This window comes from Dama dama, chromosome 7, assembly GCF_033118175.1.
Source record: "Dama dama isolate Ldn47 chromosome 7, ASM3311817v1, whole genome shotgun sequence".
Classification (NCBI taxonomy): Eukaryota; Metazoa; Chordata; class Mammalia; order Artiodactyla; family Cervidae; genus Dama; species Dama dama.
The window spans coordinates 20,889,206-20,908,653 of NC_083687.1; the positions used below are offsets into that span (position 1 = coordinate 20,889,206).

At 33.6% G+C, this 19,448-nt stretch overlaps 2 protein-coding genes across 6 annotated transcripts in view; one reads left to right on the plus strand and one right to left on the minus strand.

Annotated features, from left to right (window-relative positions):
• The window catches only part of SUPT3H (SPT3 homolog, SAGA and STAGA complex component), a 375,450-nt gene that overhangs the window by 347,973 nt on the left and 8,029 nt on the right, over positions 1-19,448 (minus strand). For both annotated transcript variants that reach the window (XM_061146853.1, XM_061146855.1), the window contains one exon: positions 17,033-17,133. In XM_061146853.1, coding sequence (XP_061002836.1) covers positions 17,033-17,133 — 101 coding nt within the window. Of the gene's footprint in view, positions 1-17,032; positions 17,134-19,448 lie in introns of those variants that run through there.
• The window catches only part of RUNX2 (RUNX family transcription factor 2), a 232,995-nt gene that overhangs the window by 17,716 nt on the left and 195,831 nt on the right, over positions 1-19,448 (plus strand). The gene's annotated exons all lie outside the window — the stretch shown is intronic.

Genomic DNA, 19,448 nt, shown 5'->3' on the forward strand with positions numbered 1-19,448 from the left:
CAATATTATATTTATTGCCAGTATCCAGTTAAGAATATTGTCGACTACATGATAAAGTAAGTGTCCCCACAGGTCTCCAAGGAAGAAAATTCTCTCAGGTCTCAATACCAATAAACATTAAACTCCAAATAACTGCTATGTGTTATATCATGGACTGTGAATCTAGTTTCTTTTGAGACGGTATAGTACACTAACGTTATGCTTTCCTATTTTCTAGGCAGCTTAACAGTAAAACTTTTGCCCCAACTCAGCAAACAGAGAGGGACTTGATTATATATATCTCACTGCATTTTTACCACCGGTACTAATTTTGCATCTCTTCTCCGTTTAGGTTTAATCTTGATTCTCGTTTCTTCTATCCTATTCTATTATAAACAATTATGACAAACTCCTCTAATTGTTTTGGGATCAGCTAAGATACACATGATAAAATTCAACACTCAAACTTGCCAGCTGGCACCATCCGTTTCTAATTCCTGCAGAACAAAAACCCTGAATTATCTTTGGTATCTAATGCACTAATTCCATCAGCCCTCAATACCTAACAATCTAGCCTCTGCATTATCACTTAAAATCACGTCCTATTCTTCAATCCACTGCCATTACCACTCAATTATACTATTCCAATGCTATTTCCATCATGCTCTTTTCCTTCCTCATAGTGTTCTCTACTATCCTCATTGCCACCCTCTCTCCAGATTTCCACAATGCCAAACATTAGCCATCCTTGAAGACAGAGCACAAATGACATTATTTTAACAAACTCCAAATTGAAAATCCCCTTGACCTACCTCTGTATTCCCAAACTCTAGCATAGCTGTCATTTTTCACATATTCATCTCCTATCATTATCTGTTTCTGTCTATGAAACTGTTTCTCTACTTACACATACATGTAAACATACAATTCTTCTAGACCACTGACCCTGAAGCTTTTTTTTTTTCAGCTGTAAAGTCCATTTTTCACATAAGATGCTATGAGAAGGCCTAGTAAGGAAAATGGGCTTCTTAAAGGTGCTTTTCTGGTTGCAAGGGAGAAAGGCTGAGAAGATAGCTAAACCTCGCACTCTGCAGACATCTTCACAAAGCCCAGAGACCACAGCACACCAAACCATAGCCTCTGTGAAGACCAGGAGTATACTCAATTTATTCACCATCCCCCATGTAGGAAGGCAACACTATGTAAGATCAGATAGTCCTGAGATCAAATCAGAGCTCTGTTCTCTTTGCAAACCCTGAATCTCTTCTGTAAAATGGAAATGGTAAAACCTAGCTCATCTGATGACCACAAGAGATAAGACACATAAAAGTCATACTTCCTACTGAACACATATATCTGTACAGAAAAATTCCCAGTCTTTTTCCTCCCCATACTTTCCTTCCATATCATGTACCCAAATGTCTATTATATAATAGGAATTAAATAATCATTTATTGAGTGAATTCATGAATAAGTGGATGACTTAATGAATGAATTAATGAGTAAGTGGAATAGGTGAATAAATGAAAAGTTGTCTAAAGAAAACATAAAAAGACTTGGAAAAGGATTTGATAATAAGAACAGAAAAAATACTATATAAAATACTAAATAGAAAAATACTATATAAAATACTATATAAATACTGCATAAAATATATATAAATACTATATTAAAAAGGAAAATACCTCACAAATAACTTTGAAGTCTAGAAAAGAAAAAAAGCAGTATTTTATATATTTAAATCTAGACTTTTCAATAAATATTTGCTATCAAGGAAAGAAGCTAAGATTTTTAAGGCTCATGTGCAGGTAATACAGTATCTAGCTAATACCTAAACTCAATTTACATCGAAGAGCTTAGAAATAAAGAGTTATACTACATTAAACTATAGTGAACAATTATCATGTTTTTTAATGAATTTTATCTCACTGATTTATGTATGACTGTTATGGAATGACATTTCGATTTTCTTTTTAAAATGTGTTTCCTCTTTTCTCAAGTTACAAACGTAAGGTTCTGCAATTGTATTTAAAATCTTTTGGAGGTAGATGCACACAAAAGAAATACCTCAACACAAATCACAATGACATGTAATGAACCCAAAAGGAATAGGCATATATCACTAAACACAAGATGTTAAGTTCGATAAAACAAAATCTGACCTTTAATATTTTTTTAAATTGGTTAATAAACATAAAATGTGGCAAGGCTTAAGTTCACATATTTTTAAACTCTTCTGGCATCCTTGGGGGTCTTTCCACAAAATCCAAGGGGTATATACAAGCTAGAGACCAAAAAAAAGTCAAACAAAAAGAAACACAAGCCTGTGGGATTGTCGTTTAAATAGACAGCTGAAATCTAAATGATTTTTCCGTATTCACAAAACACACCCAAGAAATTTCATGCAAATGTATGAAAATCAATAAATGAAAAGTAATAGTGTAAAAAAAATAGGAACACTATTAGTACAAAATAGTCTTAAGGATAAACTATAAGTCAAGATTTCATCTTGTTCCTTAAAATTGAAAAAAAAGATCAGCAATTAGATTATAAATAAGTTTCTCTTATAAAAACTTCACTCCATCAGAGCAACAAGGTCAAGAATGATTTACCAAATTTGACTCCCAAAGATGACTCTAACAGAATGCTTTTAATCTGACTTCATAAAATATGTAAAACCTCTTCCTTCTCACTACTTACATGAAGTCTAACGTCAATATATTATGAAATGAAACTATTATAAAATTACTAGCATTCCAAAAACAGAGGTAGATCTCACTTGAACACTGTAGGTCTATTTATCAGTAAGTAATTTTGTATACAAAGTATGATTACAATTTTTTTTTAATAACAAATGCCTAAACACTGAAATAATCAAACATAACAAAATTGTCAAAATGGTTATCTCTGAATGATGAGATTATTTCCTTTTTTCTTCTAAAGATTTCAAAATCTCTCAAAAGTGTTATCTTTACAATGAGAGTAAGCTAAAGTAATAGAATATAAATACCTACACATATGTATATCTGAACATATGCGTCTGTAAATGTCCTACTCTAGTCTAATTTATAGAAAGAGCAGGGCCCTGTGCAAAATGAGAAAAAATAAAATAGGAAAGTAGCTCATGTAATCTTGTAATTTAGAAAATATACTCAAATCTCCCTAATGTAACATGGTAGTTAAGAGTCTGGCTGTAGAATCAGAAAGACTTAATGAAATCCCAGCTCCACTACTTAATAATTGGGAAACTGTGGCAAACTTATTTAACTTCTTTGATCCTCAGTTTCTTCATCTGAAAGTTGGGAAAAATATTATCCAACTAACAGGGCTAGTAAATGAAATAATATATGAAAAATATGAGTGCATACTACCTATTAAGTGATTTAGTGATGATAGTGATATTTCCTCTTTCTAGAATCTTTGTGGAGCCCAAACTCCTGCCAGTCCCTCAGGGTGCAGCTTATATGAACTTCCTTAGAGAGGCTTTCCCTGAATTAAGTTCCCACATTTCACAATTTCAGAGTGACCTGTGCCTTTTCTTTAATAATCATCAAAATTTGTAATTACTTATTTATGCAAGTGAATCCACCATGCATAGCATACCATATATATTTAGTAAATTATAAACTAACTTATGAATAAAGATGTTTAAATTTGTAATCTTCCCACTGATATCATAAAATTGTCTCTATATAATCAGTGGGATCTTGATTACAAATACTGATTGTAATATGGATGGGGGATCTACATTTGAGTGTAGTACTTCAGCAACTACAGGTAGGAAAGAAAAGAACATCCCATCATCAGGGTTTCAGTCTATCTCTACACACTTAATCACAATGACAGAATCACAGTAACCCTCTACATTTTATCCTTTGATCTTCCATTATTCAGTCTACTAAAAATAAGGGTTAAGAAAAGTGCTAAGTTTCTTTGTTGGCTTTTAGTTTACCCACAGAGTTTTCTTTTAGTCCTCACCTGCTAGAACTGTGATTAAATCAACTCTTCACTGTAAGTCAGGGAGCACTTAGAGGTAGTGTGCTGGCTCTCAAAGTGTGGTTTCTAGACCATCCATACCAGCATTGCCTCAGAATTTACCAGAAAGGCAAATTATTGGGCTCACTCTAGATTCACTGAAATCAGAAGCCTAGAAGTGAAGTCCAGTAGTCTTATAGTTAAGCAAGGCTTTGAGGTGATTCCAATGCACACTGAAGTTTGAGAGTCATCACATTAGAAGATCTAGTCTTTGTAAGCAATAAACTGTTTCACTGATTTTCATCAGTTTAATTTGCCAGGCTTTATAGTTCATTATTAAAATTCTAATATTGGAGTATAATCTCTAAAATCTGAGAAACAGGACATGTGTCAGAAACACAAGACGGGTAATCAAAGAATGATTGCTTAACACACTGTTCTATCCACACAAGTTGCATAGTCAATTCATGACGTACCTGTTCTCTTTTATTAGAAAGTAACTCCCTCTGCACCTCCTCCTAAAAAGATTCTTCCTTCAGAACCACTAATTTCAAATAAAGTCAGAAGGTGACAAAAAAGACAAACACTGTTGTCAAAGGTTTTGTAAGTCACAGGAGAGACAATGAGCTAAGCAAAAAATGTGATTATTAGTCTACAGTACTACTTCTATATGTAAAGATAGACACAATGAAGTCAAAGATTCAAGTGGGTTCTAGATTAATCTTTATTTTAGAGATATAATTAATAAATGATAATAAATTTCCATAACAAGATTGCAAACATGGTTTAATGATAGAAAACTTACTAACATATTAGTAGGTCAAATGTGAAAAAGGTGTACAACCATTCAAAAATAACCTCTCTGGCACCTGATAAAACTCAACGCCCTTTCATTTTCTTTTTTAAATCCAGAAATATAAAACTACTTCCTCAAAGTGATTTAAACCATTTTAAATCAAAAGTCAACATTATGCTTACCAATGAACAAGAAAAACATTTCCATGAAAATCAGGAATAAAAAGATCCATTATCCTCATTCTTAATTATTGATGTTGTGGAAGTTCTGACTTAAACCCGTGTATGCATGCTCAGTTGCTCAGTCGCGTCCAACTCTTTTGTGACCCCATGGACTGAAGCCTACCAGGCTCCTCTGTCCATGCGATTTCCCAGGTAAGAGTACTAGTGACGGCTGCCGTTTCCTCTTCAAGGGATCTTCCCAACCCAAGGACAGAACCCGTGTCTCCTGCATCTCCTGCGCTGCAGGCAGATTCTTTACCACTGAGCCAGCAGGGAAGCCCATCTCAGACCCTTGTTTGTGGATAATACAGTTCTCTTCCTAACAAGCTCAGAGAATCAAATAAAAAGTTAAGTTGATTAAACGTTAAGAATTTTTTCATAGTAGTATTACCAGTATACATAAACATACACAGAATTAAGCCACAGGTTCAAGTACATAAGACTGTAAACTGAAAAAATACAATTTTATTAGAAACACAACAGAACTTCTGAGAAAAAAAAGAAATAACAATGGTATTTCTAACAGAACTGGAACGTTAACTCCAAGAGATCGGGGGTGAGGGGTGGAGGTGGGGGTTACTGCTGTTGCTTTATTCACTGATATATCCTCAGCCCCTAGAAGACTGCCTATCAAATAGTAGACACTCAAAAGAAATTTGCTAAATGAATAAATGAAAAGCATTAGCATTCAATAATCCTTTATATCAAATGAGTTCTTCCTATAAGTGACAGAACTGCTTATTAGGAGTCCACGCTGAGACCAAGAGTTTGCACCAGAATGTACATTACTGTGCACATCATTTAATTTTGCCAGTATCACAAGAAAACTATCTCAATGAAGAAAGCAAGGGACTGGTTTACAGTCTGGCTCAGGCTACTTACCTTATAAAAGACAATGAGGAACAGTTCTCATACTGCTTACACTGAAAGGCAGGCACCTCTTTAGACTAAATGTTGGGAGTTGAAAGAAGGAAAAAAAACTAACTTCAAACCAAAGAATAATTTGTAAAAAATCATGTCTGGCTGCTGAAATGTGGTTATAATTAGGTCACTGTGTCTTTTAAAGGATACTTAAGAAACATGAAAGCAACAAAAAATTTTAAGGATAATTCTTTGTCAACTGAATGTCAGGTTCTAATCAGGAAATTCAGACATCTCAGTAGTGTCTAAATGAATGAAGTCTTTATACTTTCAGAGCAGTTTATAACAGATGATCATAGGAATAAAGCACATGAAGTTATGCTCTAAATCAATATAAACACTTCAAGTATATGCCTCACTCCTCACTTTAAAGTGGGTCCAATATTGTAGTGTCATCTCAAATAAACCAGTAAAACAAAGAACTGAGTCAGTGCTGGTGGTTTAAAAAATGAAGAACAAATGAAGAATAGTCAACTTCACACTAATTTATAGCAGACAGGCTCTGGGAAAGTAAACTGGACTGATATTCAGAAGACCAGGTATATAGCCCTTGAACACTAAACTAACTTACTACACAGTCTAGGGCAAATCACCTCACCTCACTGTTCTTCAGTTTCTTCAGGAGTAAATAAAAAAAGACTCTCGGATCTTCCATTCAGTCTAAGTAATGGATACTAGCTAGATTCCTTTCTTCTCGAATAAAGGCAGATAAGCGATTCTACAAAAATATGCTGAGGTACAATTCTATCTATAAACCTACAAAGTCAAACTAATTTACAAAGTATAGACATTTTATATGGAGATCTGCACTGAACACCTATCTATCTTCTCTGCAAATGATTTATACAATCTGGTTCAATTCACAAAAGAAATCTTGAGAGATGTATACGTTTATTTGAGTTTTACAAATAAAATTCTCAGTGATATAAGAAATAGAACTCGTGGCACTTACTCAAATTTATATGACTCCACAACATCATCCTTCCTTAATCCAACCAGATGTGACACATAGCCACAATTTTCTAAGGAAGCAGCAGAGGTCTCAAGCAAATCAGACACTCAAAATATAGAATGCTAGACCAAAAAAATATATATATTTTTCATGCAACGAAGATGAAGAAGAAACTCAAGTTAATGTAGGAAGAGAATAAAGGGAATGATATAACTTCAGCTCTAAAGTTACTAAAAAGCAAAACAGACAAGGGATGAGGGAGACAAAAATATAAATTTAGCAAGTTATAATCTCCAAGTCCCACGGAGATTGTCCTCCTAAATTATACTATCCCACCCTGAACACAATTTCCTATTCATTCTATTAAATTCAGCACCTATTAGGTACCTAAATGTACCAGGTACTGTAAAATAGAAAAGTTAAAACAAGCTCTGGATTCATGAAGCTTACAGTGGGAAAAGAGACAAGTAAACAGATCCCTGGAATACACTAAAGTATGGACTTCTTTAAAGAGTATACTATTAATACAAGGTGACACAGCACACAGAAAGAAATTAACAAGATTGGACAGGCCAGTGATGTCTTCCTGGGGGATAAGCTCTCCAAGCTGATATTTTCCATTTTATTATATTTCCTATTCCTCCAGTTCTCTCAATTAATCTTATACTTTACTGACTTTTATATTTCACTGAACTCTCCAAACCCTTCTCCCATTGTTCAACAAATTAATCGACTTCATTCCTTTCTATTCCATCCCTCCCCACTAGCCTAGGCTCAGTAATTAGAACCTCTAACACCCTGAATTTCAGTATTCTTCTGTTTTACCCGCCTTTCAAATTCCTAAATCAACCCAATCACCTTTCTTTTCCAGTCCCACACCCAGCAGTAGAGCACCACCACAGAAAAGTATACAGCCTTGCTGTTAGAGCCTTCCTATGAGTCAATGGACATGAGCTTGAGCAAACTCGGGGAAATAGTGGACAGGGAAGCCTGGCGTACTGCAGTCCGTGGGATCACAGAGAGTCGGTCACAACACAGCAACTGAACAACAACCAAACGAGCTCTGCAGAGCCCCTGACAACTTGGGCCACACTAAGCGTGTTCCTGATGCGCTTTCTCTCCCTAGCTCCACTGCTGCACTACAAACCCTTACCACTCTCAAGCTTCCCCACCTCCCTCCCTTCCATGCCAACCCCAGTCACTGGCCCTGCCTGCTTCTTCAAAATGGTATGAATGATAATTATGCATAGCTGAAAATATGACTTTACACTACTTTTATGGGTTAAAAAAATTACGCGTATTGAACTAACCCAGCAATCTAACGTTCTTAACATTGTTTCATTATGAAAAGAGATTTGGTCCCAAACAAAGGATTTGCAAATAAACTCTGACCTGCTACCTGAACAATTTCAGCTACTAAAATACAACCAAAAACCGAAAGTAATAAGTATACCAACTCTGAAAATTGATAATTAAGTTTACACACCAAAGATCAAGTGACTTTTCTCAGAAGAGAACATGTATCAGGCTTTCCTAGAGTGTGACTTATTTTAGACACAAATCTGATAAATTTAATTTCTAGTCCATAGTAGCCAGAAGCAGCATTCAAGTGGGGGGGTGGGGAGGCGGGCGGGGTGGCAAGGTGAAACCCTGCCAGACTACAGCACAACAGCAGCAAAATTAGCTGATGCCAACGAGAGAGAAAATGTCAAACTCAACCCCCAAAATTATAAATTGAAACAGCAGAGCAAAGTAGGACTACTGATCACAGGAGCAAACTACACTTTATGCTTCAATGGTATCCTAGGGCATCACAATGGTACAAGTGGACTGCAACACCTGATATTTATAATGAAATTTTAGTTTAAAAAAAAAGTTCAAATTGTATCTGGTAATCCATCTGTATATAGTTATAAACGTGCTATAATAACCTTACTATAGAAATATTTTCATTAAAATAGTCAAAATAAAATCCATTTTATCACTTAGATTACCTCATGTATTTATAAAATAAATATATTAAATATATTTATTCTCTATAATATATATATGGCATAGATGTCCTGATTTTTAATTCTAATAGGATACAGTCGTAAGCTAGTCTTTATTAAAAAATTAAGCTAGTCTTTTGTTTCCAATCATGCTCTTCACTCAAAAATAAGACAATAACTGTTTAATTGAAAATTGAGGCGATAGTCTGGCTGATTTTTATACACTGCAGGCACAGCACAATTCTACATTCAAGCAAGGAAAACAAACACTAAAGAAAACTGAGTTCTTCAGCATCTCTAATCACACAATAGTTAGCCAAGTCACTTGTTAGTCAGTTTCTATCCAGCGTTGTTTCAAATAAAATTTCTAAAATTAAAATTATTTCATTAATTGACTTTAAAATAAATCACACAGACCAATGTCTGAAATTTGAGTATACAGCAGAAAGCATAAAAAGAAAAGAAAAAAGAAACTGCTTAAAATTTGCACTTAGAATTTGCTTTGGAACTTGATAAAATGATCCCTTAAAATTCATCTGGAAGAATAAAAATAGGAAAAGAGACAAGAAATATTTTAAAAAGAGAAGTTATGCAGGTGACCCTGAACTGTAATACCAAATATTAAAACATATTAAGAAGCTATAATAACTAAAGTAATGTAGTACTGGCAAAAGAATAGACAATTCAATAGACAAAGCAGAAAACTCAAAAATAATAATTCATTATCTGATAAAGGTAGCATTTCAATTCTGAGAGAAAAGGGAGGTTTATATATTTGTGGTGGTGAGACCATTGGCAAGCAAACTTAAAGTAAAAACTGTTTTAACTCAGAACCCTCCCTGACACTATATGACAAAATAATGGATTAAATATTAAACTGTAGAAAATAAAAGCCTGAAATATGAAAAGTACATGATGATTTGTACAAAAGTTGCGGGTAAGACTTTCTGTCAAAGTGAAGTAATAAAATAAAGGCAGATTTAACTACATTGAAAGTGAAAACAAACATGTTAAAAAGAAATAAACCTTATGGAAACCAAAAGATGAAGGGCATGGGGGGCTGTGGGGAGACTTCTATATTATGATCAATAAAGGCTTTATGTCTCTAATATATTAAAAGCCCATAATAATAAACAATGGGAGGAAAAATGAGAACTCAGTAAAACTGTGCTCAGAATGTGAACATACACCCACAAATGAAGACATACAAATGGCCAAAATAATTCCAAACTCAGTAGTCAAAGAAAAGTTATTATGTAAAATAGCTAAAGAAAAGCACAATGTTTTTACTGCTGAAATGTCAGAGAGATGGGGTACTCTCATAACTGTTGGTAGACATGTAAAAAGTCCAGTTTCCCTGGAGGATAAATTAAGAAATTACTATCTAAAAAGCTTTTAGACTCAGAAAAAATCTTCTTCTAAGACTTTTATATAAGATATTAAGCTTTCATTACATCATTCTCAATAGCAGTGTAAAAACTGGAAATAACCAAATGGTCCAATAACAGAGGATTAAAAACAAAATAGATATCCATATAATGAGTTGTTTACATTCTGTATCAACAGAATTTCTTGTAAGGAGGAAACATATAATCATAGGTTAAAAATTTTAGTTTCCTACCCAAAATTAGTAACCACTTTCTAATATATTTTCAGCATTTATGAATCCATTTTTATTGAGCATCTTTTTCAAAAATTAATTTTGACCTTCATACACTTAAAAATAAGTTTTCAAAATCTCAGCATATTTAAAATAAAAATAATGAACTGACAGAATGCTATGCAACATACTGCTAAACTTTATATAGCTACCAAAAGTTTTGCAAATCCAGCTACATGAAAACAAGCACCCAAAACTCACAATGCTGTTACACACACATTCAGTTACACAACTGGCATGATAAGTAAGTGCAATATAATATACCCAGAGCAATAATCACAGGATTTTCAGAAAGACTAAATATAAATATATTAAGTAAATTCACAGAACATTTTTAATATTCAGTATTATCCAGGCTGCCTATAAAATAGAACACGAAAGTAATATTAAACCTCCCATGAAATCTGACCTGTCAAAGTAACCAAAAATTAACATCCCCAAATCACTGAAAAACTGTAAGACAATGACAACCCAAAAAAGGGAGAAGGAGTAAAAAGTGAATGGATGACAGCGTTAAGAGTAAATACAAAACAAAATCATGTAACATGTATTTTTCCAATTTCAACAAAAATATAAGCATACCAGAAAAGTATTTCATGTATTTACTTTCCGTATTTCTTCCGTGTTGTCCAAAATGGAAGCCATTTATTACGTGTAATTATTTAAATTTAAACTAATTAAAACAAAGAGCAAAATTCAGTTGCTCAGTTGCCTAGCTCAGTTAATGTACTCAAAAGGTACCTGTGGTTAGTGCTATCATACTGGAGAGTACAGAAACAGAAATTTCCATCACTACAGAAAGTTCTACTGGACAGCATGCTACAATATAGACAAATTAATTTTTTCTAATTATAAAAATTTTCTCCATAAAAATGCAAACTTTTCTCCCTACACCTAAAACATTTTTATAAACTTCCTAAATCAACAGGTTGATGATTATAATCATTCTTTTCAGTACAATGATGATAAGTACTAACAGGACATTGATTATCATGTGCCAGGAACAATAAACATGGGCCAGTGTTTTTCATGTGCTCTGACTCAGTACCTCACTTAATTTTCATATAAACCGTATAAGGTAGATACAAGTATACAATGCCTATCTGAAAGAAGTTATTTCAGAAGTTTTCAGATTTTAGAAAGCTACTACTACACAAAAGCCATATACTACATAACACCTTCAACAGGGTCTAGGGAAGCACTCAAGAGCACAGTAGAATGTATGAATATTAGCACGAAAGATAAGTGAAGTCAGTAAATAACCATCTATCAGTTAGGCCCTGGTGCTGCCATCAAATTAGTTCAGAACAGGTGTTCCCACTGACCAGCATTAGTAACTTGCACTTACCCAGTACTATAACTTCAGAATGACAAATCCATGAATTCTTCCCCACAGTCCAAGGATTTTCATCACAGAATTATTAAATGACTCTTATCTCCCTGAATTTCAAGAATTCATTTCTAAGACTGAACAGAATGTTTTCCCTCTAGTAATTATGTATCTTAAAATAAAAGGCCTAGCTATCTTCTTTCCATGAAATAATTGATAGAGATATTTAAATACAAATTCAAAACTGTATTTTGTCACATTTATAAAATGATATGCTTTTTCAGTGCAAGTACTTCAGTTGGATCAAACAATTTAAACATTACCTTATTTCATTTATAAAAGGAAAAAAGGTATAAACAACCTTCAGCTTCACAGTGCTTTTATGTTCTCAATCAACTTTTACATGTTTTCTAACTTTCAGGAAAGATTATGACCAATTCTATATTACAATTTGAAAATGTTCATTATTCTTGTATTTATAAACCAGTGTGTATCTTAAAGCATTCCAGACTGATGAATTTCACAGAAAGTACAAAGATAAGTTTATATGCATATTTAAATGAAATTTAAATATCAAGAATTAAAATAAATCATTTAATAGTGACAAAATACAAAAGTAGGACAAATATTTAACTATTCAACAGTGTGGCCATGTTTATATTCAAGATTATGAAATATCACACATATAAGCATCCAATAAGGAGTACATAAGTATTAAGTTTCTATGAAAAATTATACTTTTTATTGGTTCTGATATGGCCTTGCTTAAAAAGATCTGGTAGTTAGACATAAGAAATTGAAACAAATGCTATGATAATATGCAAGTACAAATTAATCCAATATTTATTATAAAAATTAGATCTCATCACAACAGTAATTAACCAATTACTCGCCTTTCCCATTATTACTTCCTTATACCACACTGGTCACACATAAGTTGGTAAAAGTTCATTTGTAAACTAAATTTTGTAAATCAAAATAAGTTTTATTAGTTGAAATGTAGTTTAGCATAATTTGTTAAGAGCATGGACTCTGGAGGTAGACTTCCTGTTGCTGCAATGGCAATTTTTGGCGTTACAAACACATGTGTCTCAAGTTTCCTCATCTATAAAAGGTAATAACACTATCCTCAAAGGGTTGTGTGAGAGGTAAATGAAATGGTATGTGGAAGTGCTCAGGAGAATGCCTGGTACACACAACAGCACTTGATATTATCATTGGCCTTATTAAAGCATCTCTGAAACCATAATATTAATATATTAATGTTACCACTTATCACAGTTAAGAATTTCTTTGCTACAGCCTCCTGAAAAATTTAAATACACCAGGGAAACTCAGTGTTTGAAGGAACCCTGTGGCCATTTAATAACTATCAATTATTAATTCATATATTTATGTTAGATCCCTTGATAGTCAGATTAAGGTATGGATAGAATTAGGAACACATTCTTCCACAACTAATTTCTTAATGTTATATAATAGCCAAATGATACCATTTCACATACACAACTGTGCCCTTACTCTAGTGTAGCAATGTATATATGGTTATTGCTATTTATCCCAAAATTCCCAAAAGAAGCAGCAAATCTTACTGAGAAAATTACTCGTTCATTTTTGGACACACTAAGTTTGAGCTGCTAACAGAATACTTAATGGATGTTCCAGAAAGCAGTCAAGAGTACAGACCTAAAGTCAGGAAGACTACACTCAGATCATCACTCCCCACTTCGTATTACCATGGAATTTTTCACATCCTGTCACATGACATTCATTCACCTCTACCTCTAGACTATCTTGAAGGCTTCAGGTCTTGCCATACAAGGGCTCAACAATGTTGCTTTTTTAAAAAATGCAAAACTTGCATAATAGTACAACTAAAAGAGTGAATTTCATTGTTTATAAAGAAAACTCTGATTTAGAAAACACTTTTTTCACCCTGTGGATTTTAGATAAGGATGAAATTTCACTTGGAAGAGTTCTTAGAAAATATAAGTTAGCATGCAAACAAAATCCTTTTTTTTTCTTTAATTTGGTCACATGAGAATTACTAAATGCTACCAAGCAGTGAAATCTGACATTATCACCAGGCCTATAAACCTGCAAGAGTACAATATAACCAGGCAAAGAAATTTATAAGGGAGTAAAATAAGGAAGAGAAAGCTCAGTGAAGATTCCTTGAAGTGTGTTTAAATTAATTTAAATTATTTAATAAATCGTTCAAAATTCCTGCAATGTGGGTTGAAAAGATTTTACTTTCTAATTTACTGGCTACTTGAGCTCAATAACTTTAAAATGAAAAGCCTCTGGACCCTTCCTAGCACATATTATTCAAAAAGCTGTGATAAGGAGCATAGAGCAAAAGTGTTAAGTTACAAGCATAGGTAAGGTAAAGCTGCTGTCATTCCCAACCCCCCAGGAACTGTTTGACTGCCAGTCCTTTAGTTTAAAATCTGTTGAAGCATGTCCTAGTGAATACTACACTCATATAGTATTTCTCACCCAAACCTAAAATATGGTCAGTCCTATCAAGCCTCTAATAGGAAGACAGACCAGCTGCCAGCTCTCTATTTAATAGCAGATCCTGACAATTCCATTTGTGCCTGACAACCAGACACCTTTCAGTGAAGCCATTCCCTGGAAATGACACTACAATATTGTTACTTATTTAGAGGTCATGGAGTCAAGAAAAAACACGTCTTTAGTGGTGAATGGCTGGGGAAGACAGTAGCTGGAGAGGATTAAAAGAAGCAACACAACACACAAGGGCTTAGAAGAACTGTGAAAACACAGAGGAAAAAAAGTAAAGATTCATAGAATGAAACTCCTACAACATGAAATAAACACAGACACTTAAGGCTACACTTTCTCATTTAAAATCACATAAGCAAGGATCAAATGCATATAGATTCTAATTTTATATAATCAAAAGCCTGAAAACATTATGCCATCAGAAAATATTGGTAAATTAAAAAAAGATTCCCCTAATCTTGGCCCCATTTTCCTATTCTATGAAGCAATTCATAAGAAGAAAAAAATAACTTCAGACTACAAATGATGAATGTAACTATTAGGAGTAGCCTCTCTATGAGGTCTGAAATAGAAGGAAAATGTACATTTCTTCCAAAGCTGTGGCCAACAATAACTTTTACATTCTGAATCCAGCTTAAGCACATTAGTTGGGAAGATGTTTGCAAAAGTATTTAATAAGAAAGTGCTGAATTTAGCTTTTATTTTCTTTTTTTCTCAGTTTTCTTAAGTGGCCTACAGTCTATCCAATGCACTAAGTAGAACCTCTTTTAAGCATAAATGACAAAAGGAAATACAGCTTTCTTCTTACAGAAAGCTGTTTTCATAGATCAGGGGTCGTCAAACTTTCTGTAAAGGACCACATAGTAAATATGTTCAGCTTTACAGGCTATATGGTCTCCGTCACTCAACTCTGCCATGAAGCATGAAAGCAGCCATAGATAATAGATAAACAATGCCTGTGACTGTGGTCCAGTAAAATCTCATTTTTGAAAACAAGCAGCCAGTCTATGACTATAGCTTGCTGACCTCAGCTATTAAGCATGTTTTCTCATTTAATAATAAATATAATGTTTTAATAAATAATACCAAATTTGAAATATGATAGCTTGGAGTTGCTATAAAATAATTTCATTTTAAAAAAGTGAGGAGTAGGGAGAAAGGTTAAAGAAGACTGGCAAAACACAATTACTGTTAGTCTGAAGATGGATGTATGGAGTTCACTATACTATTCCAATGATTTTATGAGTTTGAAATTTTCAAAATTAAAAGTTTTTAAAATTACAAAGTAAATTAATGAACTGGCTCTACAGGAAGATGAATTTCTTTGCTTTATTATAAACATTCCAAAACATGTTTAGTAGTTTTTAAACATAATTAACAGTACAACATAAAATTTTAGCATAAAGCTACTATACTATAGCTAAAATCTTTAAATACACAAAGTGTATACAAGCATAAACCCTTAAAAGTTTCCATAATTTAAAAGACAGCCTAATCTCATACAACTCCTAAATTAACACATTTAATTTAGTCTCATCTTACCTCACAAAATGTGTTACCAATTTTTGGTTTTAGAAAGTAATTATTTTATAGGGTATATATTACTTATGTTAACATATCATAGGCTTATTATTTTTCACATGAATCATTTTTATTAGTTTTAAACTCTAAGCAATGAATAATAATAGAAACAATTCACATAAAGAAACACTGCTTAAGGTCTTCAATAACTGAGAGTTTAAAGGGATCCCAGGACCAATGTTTGAGAACCTGTGACTTGAATGTTTTCAATGCTGTTTAAAGTATGTTTACCAAGCAACTATCAGATACATGCTCAAACTCATTTTTCCTCTGAACGATAATCATCACACAGGGGAGTTAATCCACTATGAAGACTATCAATATACACCCATTTAAAACTTCAACAGAAACATTCTTTTAAAATTGCTGGTTATGTCATGAATAATGTAGCCACAGGAAAAGAAGAGCTCTAACGTGCTGTCCCCCATATGCAGAAAATTGTCTCCTGAACCAATAATAAAGAAAAACTAATATGTGCCAGCAGACATTTCTAATAAATCTGCTACCTCTCATCGATCAAGTTATGCAGTCTCAATGAAAGAAGCCAGAAATCAAGCTGAAAAGAGCCTTAGGAAAGAAATCTTAATGAATATGCAGTTTCTGAAAAATGAAATAAATGTGTTTTTTAAATGTCCTAAGTTTTTTCTCAGGTTCTGAAATACAGAAATATTATCAAAACTGAAAACCAAGGGAGGTTCATGGAATTATTATGACTGATATTTGAGAAAAACTCGAGAACTCTGTGAAAATATTTCCAAATATCCAAGAATATGAAAAAATGTCCAAATTTTCTAAATCTAAAATACAATAAACAATCCATAATACAGACCTGGGTAGATAGTAATTAGGGCACAAATGTCTACATGAGTATTCATTCTTTTATGAAGATGAACCAATACTTTCAGAATACAGTATCACTGTTGCATTTTTAACCAATATGCCCCTTCTATACATGGCTATTTAAAATGTTATCAGACTATTTCATTTTGTACTTAAGTACAAATTTTCAAGTTAAGTTTTACAACCTTGTTATTTCCGCTGTCTCTTGTCAACATGAACAAACTTAAAAGAGTAGTGAGACATACAGCCATACTCACATCATACTCTGCAATTCTGCTGTGAAGCTTATAGACTTCCCTGCACTTCTTCCACTGCTACAAGTGGCAGCAGACATTGGGCTGGCTGCAGTATTATTCATCTAAATAAAAAAGAGAACTCTGCTTACAAAATGTATTTTAGCTATAAGTAAATGCATAGAAAATGGAAACAATTATAAATTACTTCAAAAAACCACAAAAATTTTTAAAATTCTGATTTGTCTTATGTAAAAATCTGATTTATCCATACTTGTTCTTCATTAAAATCAAATAGCAAGGTAGAAAACTGCTTAGTCAAATATATCAAAAAAGTGCTTGTGTGATAAACTTTTCATTAAATATTTTACAGTAAGTATTGGGAGAAATATACTCATTAAGGTATTTTAATAGAGCTCAGTGGTTTTCAAAATGTATTCCAGGGAGCCCTAAGATTCCCTGGCAATATTTCAGTAAGCTCCCAGTTTCAGTGAGCTCCCCTTGGTCATCCTGAACACAAGAACTCCGATTTTTCTATTTTATATATTGGGGTTTCAAGTAGCATTTCATTTAAAGAAAAAGTTGCACAGCTGTAAGATACAAAATTACAAAACCAAAACATGACCTAATTCCCATTTGAACCACAGCCAAAACTACGAATAACAGAAATAAAGCCAATCAGTAGATCAGAAGTTAGCATTGTGGTATGTTACAGTCTTATGGTTAAAATAATATTCACCAATTTAAAATGTGATTTCTTTTCCCAATAAAATTAAACTGATGCATAATGGGAAAACTAGATGCCAATCCTAATATACACCATTTTATTTACTGTATGTGGCAGTCCCATAAATAAGAATTAGTGAAAAAAACATTTAGGTAATAAAAGTAGATAAAAGGCTTGGCTTTTATCTCAAGGACACAGGAAGTTCTCAACAAATGTTACTACTTTATGTTTATATAAATTTTTCAATACTATGACTTTCTTTAAAAAACAGTTTGCAGAGTTAAAGAGGAATTAACAAATATAAAATATATAATAAAATTAAGCAGTACTGAGAAATATAACAAAAATAATGAGGAGTCAAGAATCAGACCGCAAAGGTTAGAAGCCTAGTTCCACTACTTTACTAGCACTTGGGGCAAGTTCCTTAATTTCTTTATACCTCAGTTACCTCATCTGTAAAATGGTAATGATAATTGTAAGGATTACAATATTACAATTGTACAATTACACTATTACAATAATCCTTACAATTGTAAGGATTACAATTATCAGGGTTGTTGTAAGGATTAAATGAACTAACATGAACAAAGCATCCAGAACAGTTCTAAGCAGTCAGTATACAATGTTAACTATTATAAACAGAACTCAAGAATTCTCCCTTTCTTGATGTGCTAAGAACTTTTATGACAAATTTAGATTATCTTTACTTCACCATCACAAAGGTTAAGAAACTTGAAACTTTTCTCTAGAAGACCTCAATATAATTCAACAAATATTCATCAGTTTCCTTATAAAATAAGTTCTGCTTTCACACTGACATCAGTGCTGCTACTAGTCTGCCTGGCTCAAAATCTCAAGTCATCATCCTTGATTCCTTCTCCTGCACCCTAAAATTTGCTAAGAAGTAAAATAAATTCTACTTTATGTTTCTACCTCCTCCCTTTCTTGTTGAGTTCTATTTCTAGCTTCTTTCTTGCATCTCAGTTCACTCTCCACACTGCTGTCAAATGTATTCTTAACACATCCGCTAACCTGACCACTTTGAGGGGCAACGGAGACTAAAACTGACACCAGAAACCTTAAGCACTCACTCACTGAAGGCTGAGACCGAAAGGCAGAGCCCCATGAGTGAGAGAGCGGGCTTCCCCGGTGACTCGAAGGTAAAGAATCTGCCTGTAATTCAGGAGACCTGGGTTCGATCTCTGGGCTGGGGAGATGCCGCAGAGAAGGGGACGGCTACCCACTCCACCATTCTGGCCTAGAGAATTCCATGGACTGTATAGTCCATAGGGTCACAAAGAGTCGGATGTGACTGAGCGACCTTCACTTTCACTTTCATGAGTGAAAGTTCAAAAAATTAACTACTACAAACTACTGTCTGAGATGGGCCACATATAAAGCTTCTGAGAAGGCAAAATGACACAGACCTAAGGCAAGCAGCATTCTAGCTGGGTAGCTAGATCTGGAACATCCCAATATCATTCTGTAGCAGGACTAACTCTCTGCCAACATAAGCCCCGGTCTAATCTGAGGGGCCTAAGGCCAGGCAAAGATCATTCAACAGAGAATGTAAGAGCAGTGAAACAGAAAGAAAAAGGTTTCACTCAAACTTAGCCTGAAAACCAAAATTCTAAAATAAAGAAGCTAATGCTGTGAAAGACCATCGATCTTTTTAAGCCTAAATTTGTCCCGTTTGTTCATGAAGACTTTTGG